Genomic DNA, 11,495 nt, shown 5'->3' with positions numbered 1-11,495 from the left:
AGAGACTCGGCCGGATCTGGAGCCCAGAGTCTGAAACTCCCTCCTGATTGAAAACAACAACCGCGCCCTCCGCCGCCAGCCCGCTCAGCATGCACTCCGCACCTTAGTATTTCATTTCAGCACTGCACCTCCTCTGAGTCTGGGTATGATATTCTCTTTCCTCCTAGTTGTAGGATTTCCTCTCAGCCAGCCTTCCTGTGGTTCTGGATGATGTCCTTTCCGTCTTTTAGGTGTATTTTGATTTGGTTGTTCAAGGCAGCAATCTCCGGCGTTAACCTATGCCGCCATCTTGGTTTTTCCCATATTGAGCATTATTATTTGGAAAAAATCTAATACAATATAATGAAGAGCTAAATAAAAGAAATTCAAATGTTGTGGGTGATGTGTAAATGGAAGAGCACAATATTTTCTCCTAATACTTAGAAAACCTTTGTGCATTTGAAGAATAGGTAGGATTTGATGAAAAAAGATTGCTTCAACCTTAGGACATTAACTCCTCAAGTGTGTATGTTCCATAGCTAAACACACCAGGCCCATGCCCTGCATGTGCTGTCATGCCCTAGACTCAGACACTATACGCAGATTCACTTTGGTACAACCCCATTCTGAAAGCCCTGGATAGGAGATAGAGGGTTCTGAGATCACCCTGAATTTTATTGCATTCCACTCATTCTCCCAGGACTGAGATTCCATGGTATGGTGAGAGAGCAGGCCAGAGAGGAATGAAAAACAGTGCTTGGGGTAATTGCTTATTTTAAAAGTTAAGCTTTGAATTGTCATTTCATAGACGTCTTTCCATTGTCTGAAAAATGTTCAGTATATTCTTGAGAGATCATTTGGAATTTACGGTGATCAAAGGGATAAAAAAACAAAAGTAGTTCATGTAACCATAAAATGTTGAGAAGTAGCACCATACTACAGTATGTTCTATAGAAGTAGCTCTCAAACTTTTTGGTCTCAAGACCTCTTTACACTCTGAAAAATAATTGTGAAATCTGAAGAGCTTTGTTTATGCAGTTACATTTATCAGCATTTACTGTACTGGAACTTAAAGCAAAAGTGTTTTATTTTTATGTTTTTATTCTTTTTAAATTTTATTTTATTATCACTTTTTTCTTAATCATCACCTGGGGATATTTTAAAATTTATTTTATTTTATTTTTATTTATTAAATTTATTGGGATGACATTGGTCAACATGAACATATAGGTTTCAGGTATGAGTTGCTAGGTTGTAAGATCTGTGTATTGCACCCTGTGCCCACCACCCACAGTCAAATCTTCTCCTGTCACCTTATATTAGGACTCCCATCTCCTCCCACCCCATTCCCTCTGGCAATCACCACACTGCTGTTTGTGCTCATGAGTTTCAGTTTTACATTCCACATATGAGTGAAATCATATAGTTCTTTTCTGGCTGACTTATTTCACTTAGCATGATGCTCTCAAGGTCCATCCATGTTGTTGTAAATGGTAGTAATTCATTCTTTCTTATGGAGGGCTAGTATTCCATTGTGTACATGCACCACATCCTCTTTATCTAATCTGCTATATTTGGACACTTTGGTTGTTTTCATGTCTAGGCCACTGTGAATAATGCTGCAATGAACATAGGGGCACATATATCTTTGGGAATACATGATTTCGAGTTTTTCGGGTATATACCCAGGAGAAGAATTGCTGGGTTATATGATAGCTCTATTCTTAATTTTTTTAGGAATAGCCAGACTGCTTTCCATAGTGGTTGTACCAGTCTACATTCCCACCAGCAGTGGATGAGGTTTCCTTGTTTCCACAACCTCTCCAACACTTGTTATTGCTTGTCTTATTGATAATGGCCACTCTAACAGGTCTGAGATGGTATCTCATTATAGTTTTTATTTGCATTTCCCTAGTTTCCAGGGAGGTTGAACAGTTTTTCACATATCTATTGGCTATTTATATGTCTTCTTGAGAGAAGTGTATTTTCAGGTTCTCTGCCCACTTTTTGATTGGGTTGTTTGTTTGTTTGGTGTTGAGTTTTACAAGTTCTTTATATATTTTGGAAATTAAACCTTTGTCAGAGCTACTGTTTGCAAATATCATCTTCCATCTGGTTGGCTACCTCCTAGCTTTGTTGTCAGTTTCTTTTGCTGTGTAGGAGCTTTTTAGTTTGATATAGTTCCATTCATTTATTTTTTGCCTTTACTTCCCTTGCTTTTGGGGTCAAGTTCATAAAATGTTCTCCATGACCAAGGTCCATAAGTGTGGTCCCTATATTTTCTTCTATGTAACCTATTGTTTCAGGTCTTATACTAGGTCTTTGATCCATTTTGAATTAATTTTTATGCATGGGGACAAACTGTAATCCAGTTTCATTTGTTTGCATGTGGCTTTCCAGTTTTCCCAGCACCATTTATTGAAAAGACTATCTTTACTCTATTGTGTGTTGATGGCTCCTTTGTCAAAAATTATCTGTCCATATGCATGTGTTTTTATAGCTGGGCTCTCTATTTTGTTCCATTGATCTGCATATCTGTTTCTCTACCAATACGATGCTGTTTTAATTATCGTACCTCAAAACAGAAATGTTTTAAATATTTGCTTATCAATTCACTTAAATAACAACTATAGACACTTTATCAGTTAACATAGATAATATTTCTTAGTAAGGAAAACCTATATTTATCAAAACAAAAAATAAAAGTAGGTGGGAAAGTGGTTTTGATTTACATTTTTGTAAATCTTTAATGTCAGGCTTCATAGAAAATGGCTGGATTTTCATATCTGCTTCTGCACTTAATCTATATATATAAAAGGCTAAGCAACCATCCAACCATCCAACTGGTAGCTATGATGCGCAATGACTACCAGGGGGTAGATGCTCCGACCTGTAGCTATGACACACACTGACCACCAGGGGGCAGATGCTCAGTGCAGGAGCTGCCAAGCTGCGGTGACTTGGCAGAGGCAGTTCTTGGGTGACGCACCATGGAACCAGAGAGGAGGGAACCCAATTCCAGGATGTGTTACCGAGAACCACTTTCTCGCAATCCGAGACCCCTTGGGAAATGTCGGAGAGCTGGTTTCGGCCCGATCACTGCAGGCCAGGCCGAGGGCCCCCACCTTCCGGAAGGACCCTGCTCACTCCATAGACGCCCTTTGAGCCGTTGTGCCACCCCAGGTGCAGCCTTCCAGGGAAGGACCACGGGAGATTGGCTTCAGGGCATGCCCAGCCCATCTTGCCCAGTCCTGCCCCACCAGCCACCTTCTAATTAATTTCCTTTCCATGTGCATGAACCCATGCACCAGGGCACTAGTGTCTTATAATAATACATATTATGTAGTCTCTGGAAACCTCTCACTATATAATCAAGAATGAAGGGGAGTGGGGGGAAAAAGCAAAAATGTCTTAATATAATTATGCAAATAGTTTTGACCCCCTGAACCTCCTGAAAGAGTCTCCAGGTATCTCAGGAGTCAGTGGCCCCACACTTTGAGAACTACTTTTCTACAGCAGAATCTGGAATCAGAGTGTCCTTGGTTCAAAACCCAGCTTCACTTCTTATGCAAATTAATTAACTTCTATGGACCTCTGTCTTTTCATTTTTAAATTAGGAAGGTAAATTATTAATTAACCTCATAGGATTCAGGAGAGAATTTAGTGAAAGAATGCATGCAAAAGTCCATAGCCCAACACTAGGCATATACTAACAGAGATCAACCAGTTCTAATCTATGAATAAATGGGTGAGGAACTGGGGCCCCAGAGGTGAAATCACTTGTACAAGATCACACTCAATAGACATCGGTTCCCCTTCTCCCAGACCCTGTACAGTAAAAGCCTGGATTTTGCCATGCCCATCATGGGCTGCCTTGAACCTAGGATTTTTGAGTGGATCATCTTTAGTGTCCCTCACAGCAACAGGTAGTTGAGGTGTAAGAGCTGTCTTATACATTAACAGGGAAAGTGTGGCTATCTTCCCAATGCCCCGTTTTCATCATGTGACTGTGCACTGGCCTCCATTTCCTGACTCCTCTTTCTACTTTTCTAGACTTTCTCCACCCCAAATTTCTACTCCTCCCCACATGCATTCTCCCATTCCACTAGGTCCACCACAGCCTCACTCAGACTGTTCTCCTGGCTTCATCTGCCTTGTATTCTCCCTATTTTTATGAGAATCAATAAGATAAAAGGTATAAAGGGCTGGCACATGGGTCACTGACCCTGCATCTTCCATTAACTTTCTCTGACTGGTCTTATTACACCGACCTCTCCTATTTGGTATGAACAAAATGCTGTCATCTCTTATTTAGATATCTTACTAAATAAAGAATAGTAGCAGAATAAGTATCCTTGTCCTGGCCAGTGTGGCTCAGTCGGTTGAGTGGCATCCCATGCACCCAAAGTTCTACCATCCCTTTCCCCCTCAATGCACATGCCCAGGTTGTGAATTCCATCCCCAGTCAGGGTTCATGCAGGAGGCAACCAATGGCTGCTTCTCTCCCACAGTGGTGTCTCTCTTTCTCTGCCCCTCTCCCTTCCTCTCTAAATAAATAAATAAATAAATAAATAAATAAATAAATATCCTTGCATTAACAACAACAACTAAAAAGGCAAGAGATAAAATGCTTCCTAGTTGTAGAAATATTTCTGAGGTGTCTGTAGAAGAGCAAAGACGTTTCCATTTTCTAAAAGAACAAATCTATATCTCTTAAAATATTCTAATTTCGATGTTCAGAAGAACAATAACTTCTATTGCTGGTATTCTCTTTTAAAGGAATTAAAAATTATTACATTTGACAAACCTGGTTTTAATATCATTTTACATGTGAATGAATCAAGTAGAGAAATTAAAATGGCTTGTGCAAGAACACATAGAAAGTCACTCATACTGCCAGACTAGCAACTGAGGTTTCCAGGGTTCCTAAGTAAGAGCTTCACAAAATGACAGATATCTCTGCTTAGGTATCAGGGATTTGTCCTGAATATTTTAAAAAATACATTTTATTGATTTTTTAAAGAGAGGAAGGAAGAGGGATAGAGAGTTAGAAACACTGATGAGAGAAAAACATCGATCACCTGCCTCCTGCACACTCCCTACTGGGGATGTGCCCGCAACCAAGGTACATGCCCTTGACCGGAATCAAACCTGGGACGCTTGAATCTGCAAGCTGACACTCTATCCACTGAGCCAAACCGGTTAGGGCCTGAATATTTTTATTTTTTTTTATTGGAAGGAAAACAAAATGCAAGAGAAAGACTTTGGTCAAATGGTTCTGCTCTCTCTTTATTGTCTTCCAAAATGTGATGCCTAACAATACCCAGATATATTGGCATCGATACTCTTGCCTTCATCTGAAGATGACCCATTGTCCAAAGATTCTGGGCCAGAATAGGTGGGCACAAGTCACTTCGGCTGTCATTGCTTCCCTAGCACTTACCAGACCCATATAGGAAACTTGCTGAGTCTATAGTAATAAAAAACAGGATGAAGAAAATGTTCTCAACTGGATTGTGGGATGGTTGTGCAAATATATATACATACATAACACACACACACACACGCACGCACGCAGATATATGATATATAAAATATATGTTCATGAATGAATAGGAAATGAGAAAATAGAGATGTTATACATACATAACACACACACACACACACACACGCACACACACACACACACACACACACACAAGGTGGGCCAAAAGTAGGTTTACAATTGTAGGTACACAAAACATGGAGTTTATTCTCGTATTATTATTTATTGATTATTGTATTATTTTCCATATGAACAACTGTAAACCTACTTTTGCCCCCCCTATATAGTATATATATATGTGCTAAATACAATATATATACATATAAATATATGTTTACTAAAAATCATTGAATTGTACACTTAAAATGACTGATTTTTTCTGGTGGTAAATTATGCCTCAAAAAAGCTGATGAGAGAGAGATAGGAGCAGAGGGGAAGAGATAGAGAAAAGACGTGACAGAGAGTAATATAAGAACTCCAAACTCAAATATCCCTAGGTCTGAAAATGGATCTCCGTTTTTTTCCTTAGGATCAATTGTCAAAAGGTAAATTTTATGTCTGGTATGAACTACTAAAATATAACACTAGTTCTCTCTGTTTGCTCCTTTCCGAATAATAGGAATAAATGCAACTGTGAGTGCTAGCTTTATCCGTACAGAGGATGCGTTTTATAAGTCAAATGACTGTCGGAGTAGCACCTGTGAAGGCCTTGACCTACTCAGGAGAATTTTTGTAAGTATCTGCCTTGGTAGATACAGCTCACACCCTCTTGTCACTGGACAATCATAGTGTGAACCTTGGGCAGCTGTCCATGAGCATCTGTCATGTCAGCTCTAGCCATGCTGAGCGACGTCAACGCAAGATTCTCTAACTTTATCCCTATAGATTTCCCGTGTGATGAGGGCCCGCCAGGAATCCAGGAAATGGAAAGAACCTTAGCTATCTGTGCACTTTCCATGTTAGGGAGTGGAATTATTTTATTTTAAACACGTTTTAAAAATTTTAATGTTGGTCCTAACTTGTTTGCCTTTGTATCGCTCAAGAAATACCTGAGGTGCCCTGTTAAAAATATATTCTAAAGCTCTTCAGCAGAGATCTTTGTGTCAAGTCATCATCATATATGTGACTACATGAGATCTGAATCTGAAACCTAACTTTAACGTAATAACTGTCATGTCAAAGGGAAGATAATTGGGCGAGAGAGATTCTTGCCTAATCCCTACTCCCAACTGTGCCCTCCCCCCCACCCCCCCATGCAGATCTTGGAACACTAAAGAGTGTTCCAGCTCTCTAGAAGCAAGTATGTGTGTGAGATGCCCCCTTTACTACAGAAATCTTTGAAAAGGCCCTCGTGAAACAGGGCGCCAGGCACAGAGCTGTGCATGGTTCCAAACCTTCAATCAATAACAGTATATGTTATTATGCTGAGGTAGGCTCCACCTGGGCCAGGAGGAGTGGCTGATTACAGCAGTCACCCTCAGTCCTGGGAGGTTGGGGAGGGATAGCAGGGGAGGAAGAAAAGATTAGGTGCTTCCTCCCTGGCTGGATCTCTACAGAGGAAGGTATGACCTGGTTCTCTAAAACCAAAGACGGGATGTTCCTAATCACATTCCCCTTGAGATATAGTTGAAAATAAGATCTATCATTGCCCAGCTGGTCACATTACATTTGTTCTCTTTAGCCCTACTTTGTAGCTCTTCCTAAAACTTGCCCACTCCCTCCAGAGCACCTCCAAATCTAGTTTTTCTCTAATGTGGCCGACAGACACTACTATGTACGTGCCCGTCTGCCAGTCCTTCCTCCACTCTGCATCTCCCTCTTGATAAAGAATGCAGGTTCCCTGCAGTCAGCTCCCTTTCAGTGGAATACCTTTCCCTCTACCCATAGCACCGCCTCTCTCAGACTACTTCATCCCTTAGCTGCCCCTTGCTCAGCAAGAGGCACCCCATGTTGCCCCCTTCTGCTCTGCATTCTAACATCTTAAGTGGTCCACTTTCTAACCTTCTGGGAGCCTTCCCGCCTTCCCTTACCACTTCTTTTCTGTCTTTTGATTCTTTCCTTTGTTTTGTTTTCTTTTTTTGGTGTGTGTGTGTGTGTGTGTGTGTGTGTGTGTGTGTGTGGTTTCCATTTTAGGCATTAGTTTTTTTCTTTCTTTTTTTCTCCTACAGAATAAAAAAGAGGTGGGTTGTGTCCTCATGGGACCCTCGTGTACATATTCCACCTTCCAGATGTAGTAAGTATTTTGTTTTGTTGTTGTTTTGATGCCACTATGAATTGAAATCAAGACATGACATCCGTGTTAAAAAGAGTTTATCAAACAGCAATCTAGTCAAGGCGACACAATGGGGGGTGTTGGGGCCCTCCTATATTGCCACCGGTCTTACAACCGTAATTCCCTTATCAAGTTAACTCTGCCTTTGCTCAGAGTGGGGTGAGTCACAGTAGCTGTTCAGGTGCAGTTACCAACATCTAAGCTGGAGAAGCAACATGGTATAAAGTCAGAGTTCTGGTAGGAAACAGGGAAGACATGCACTTGGATAATTTGAAGGGGCTTAATCAAAGAAATACTCACAAAAGTATAAGCAGAGTGTATGGAAACATAAAGTAAAGGGAAGCACTGAAGGGCATGAGCAGGGCTCTGTTTTAGCTCTGGGTTTACAAGAGTAAGGAAGGGAGCAAGGTACTTATTTCATAGCATTATTTGAAGGTTTTAAATAACACATTACAGTACTTTGCACAATGCCCTGATCACCTTAGAAAGAAGCTTTCAATATATTCCTGAATGCAAATACCTCTCTTTGGGACAGTCGCCCTGATCCCTTCCAGTCATTAAATTTCATCACCACGAACACTTTGGTCTTCCAGATTACACCGACCCCAGTCAAAATCCCTCCCACATGCCTTTCTCTCACCTGTTACAATCTTACCCTGAATCAAGGATCAGCCCTCGCCTACGCAGAGAGAACTGTGCTGAAAAACCCTCTGCAAGAGACTCTGGGGGGTAAACATTAGGCCTCTGAAATGTCTGTTGCAAACTGTTCTTCTCACACCTCACACGAGCTCCACAGGCAGATCAGGGGCTCAGGGCCACTGCACTCCATAGACATACCATAGAAGCATTTTTTTTAGCTCATCTTCCATACCAAAATGCAGACAAATACAGAATCTCACTCTTCCTTGCACTCGTTCCTGCTTGTCATCTTGTCTGACTACTTATTGACAATGCTATAGAGTATGCTCAAAAGAAAAGGGGGGTTAAGAAAATGAACTCACCAATTAGGAGGACTTGCCATGTGCAAAGAAGCATTTTCATTTTAAATATGTTTTTTATTGAGTTTAGAGAGAGAGGAAGGGAAAGGGAGAGAAAGATAGAAAAATCAATGATGAGACAGAATGATCGACTAGCTGCCTCCTGCACTTCCCCTACTGGGATTGAGCCCACAATCAGGACATGTGCCCTGACCGGGGATTGAACCATCACCTCCTGGTTCATGGCTCACCTCCTGGTTCATGGATCAACCACTCAGCCACACCATACAGGCAAGAAGCATTTTATTTTATTGGAATAGAGAGAATTAAGTAAAACCTAGCCCCTGCCTGGTGACATGAGAAGGTGATGAGGATGCTGGTGACCAGTACAAGTCAGAGTCAGGTAGGTTCCATCAGAGAAGGAAACAAACAAGACGCTCTGGGTGCACAGAAGGAAATGGTCAACTCTGGTTAGGAGAGTTACGCTTCGAGAAGGGAAAGACTTCATGAAGGCAGTGATATAGTAGAAGTTGTATGTTGAAAAATGGGTATATTTTAATGGGTAAAGTATTTAAGGGGTTAAGTATCCCCAGCCAGGCAGAGAAAGAAGTAAGTGTAAAAGCAAAGAAGCAGTGAAGTGTAGAAAACTTGTGAAACTCTGTACTAATGGACATGCAAGAGATATAGAGGAGAATAATAGAGATAAAACTAGAAAAAATGAAGGGGGGCCATATTCTTCAAGGTTAAGATATTATTCTACTTTTTGGGACTCAAATTCTAAGATGAGCATTATTTTTTTACTCATTTCAATTCACTCAGCAAGTGTTAACTGAGTGCTCATTAACAATTGAGGTGAACTCATTCCTTGAGTTCTGGGGGACAGAGTTATATTTAATTAGATTATTAGTTGCATATGCTTTGTTATATTTAATTGGATTTTGTTCTATTTCATTAACCACTAAGGTTGAGCAGGGAAATACCATAGGAAGCAGTTTAATTTGGGGAAGAATAATTGACAACAGTGTACAGGAAAGACTGGGGCAGACAAGGAGAGAGTGTTGGCAGAGAAGTCAGCAGGGGAGAAGAGGGGATCTGTTCAGCATGAAAGCAGCTGACATGCACAGGGAGGGTAACTTTTAAAGGTATTTAAAGGTGGAATCAATAGTATTTAATAACTGATTGGATGTTGGGGTGAGGGCTGGAAAGTAGTCAAAAAGACTTTGAGATCTCAAAACACTAAAAGAAATGGAGATTCAGGATAAGGAACCATTTTGAGAAATAAAAATAAATTTGGCTGTGAACGTGGGGAGTTTGAGATGTGAGCAGAATACTCAGTGACACCTTTCAGTGGAACACTGAAGATGGAAGGGGGTATTTTTGTCCTTCCTTTATCAAATACATATTGAGCACCTACATCTGGACCAGGCTGACTGGGGATGCTGAGGTGAACAAGCAAGACATGATCCCTGGCTTTAATGGAGCTTGCAATCTAGTGGAGGAGACAGATACTCACCCAAATAATTACCTGGTCTTAGGTATCAAGGAAATTTTCCTGATGACTAAAGAGACATTTAATCTAGGGCTTGATGGATTAGTAAGAGTCAGCCAAAGGGACAGGGCAACAGCATTCTTGGTATTTGTGAGGCCCTGTTGGAGAATAAAGCTTGTTATGTTTAAGGAACTACAAGAAGGTCTATTATGTGCTGAGCAGAGGAAGGAAAACTCTAAAATCCTCAGCGACGTCTATCTCAAATGTAATCCACAGAAGAGCCGGAAGCAAGGCAATGAATAGAGAAAACAGTGTAGAGGGCATCCTTTGGACTTTACAATTGTGGTAGCTATAGAGGCCCATCCTCTATTTTCTTAGCCCTACTCCCCAAATTTTATATGTCCCAGCCTGCATGTTATGACAGCCCAAATGACAACTTATTTTAGAATAAATCTAATTAACTAAGTCACAGATACATGAAGACACCTCAAGTGTTCTTAAAGCCTAGCATTTGCTTAATAAATGTTGTTTTAAAATTCACCTGTGTGGGAGGGTCACCTGTATTTCTTTACATGCTGAAACAGGTTAAAGGGCGATCTTATTTGTGCTACTTAAGTTAACCCTGATATTTATTTCTCCTTTTTTACCTCTTGGCATAGCCTTGATGCAAGTTTTACATATCCCATGATTTCAGCTGGAAGTTTTGGATTGTCATGTGACTTCAAAGAAAATTTAACCAGGTTAATGTCTCCGGCTAGGAAGTTGACGCACTTCTTGGTTGACTTTTGGAAGATTAATAATTTGTCATTCAAAACCTCTTCCTGGACCACTGCATATGTTTTCAAGAATAATAATGAATCTGAGGACTGTTTATGGTAAGCAGAATTATTAACATTCTCTGGCACTTGCCACAGAAAGAAGCCATAGACTCATGGCCGGCCACTGGTTATTATCAGATGCACCTTTTCCATCTGTTACAGCAGTGGGAGTGGACACCAGCTCAGTCTCTTACAAATAAAAGCAAAGGGGCCAAAGGAAACATCCTCCTTATCTAATAAAAGAGAAACATGGTAATTGGCGTACAACCGCTACCCTTCCCATTGGCTAATCAGCAAGATATGCAAATTAACTGCCAGCCAAGATAGCCGCCGGCAGCCAGGCAGCTTGAAACTAACATGAAGCTTGCTTGCTTCAGTGATGGAGGACTCCAACGTTCCCGCCTCCCTTGCAGGC

General features: G+C 40.8%; 1 protein-coding gene across 1 annotated transcript in view; it reads left to right on the top strand.

The window, feature by feature from the left end:
- Positions 1–11,495, top strand: part of GUCY2C (guanylate cyclase 2C) — an 81,208-nt gene that overhangs the window by 4,438 nt on the left and 65,275 nt on the right. Inside the window, exons 2-4 of the mRNA XM_006773282.2 lie at positions 6,144–6,256; positions 7,693–7,757; positions 10,922–11,137. Coding sequence (XP_006773345.1) covers positions 6,144–6,256; positions 7,693–7,757; positions 10,922–11,137 — 394 coding nt within the window. The remainder of the gene's footprint in view (positions 1–6,143; positions 6,257–7,692; positions 7,758–10,921; positions 11,138–11,495) is intronic.

This window comes from Myotis davidii, unplaced genomic scaffold, assembly GCF_000327345.1.
Source record: "Myotis davidii unplaced genomic scaffold, ASM32734v1 scaffold205, whole genome shotgun sequence".
NCBI lineage: Eukaryota > Metazoa > Chordata > Mammalia > Chiroptera > Vespertilionidae > Myotis > Myotis davidii.
Note: the sequence above shows the minus strand (reverse complement) of the source record. Positions and strands in the feature narration are given on the sequence as shown.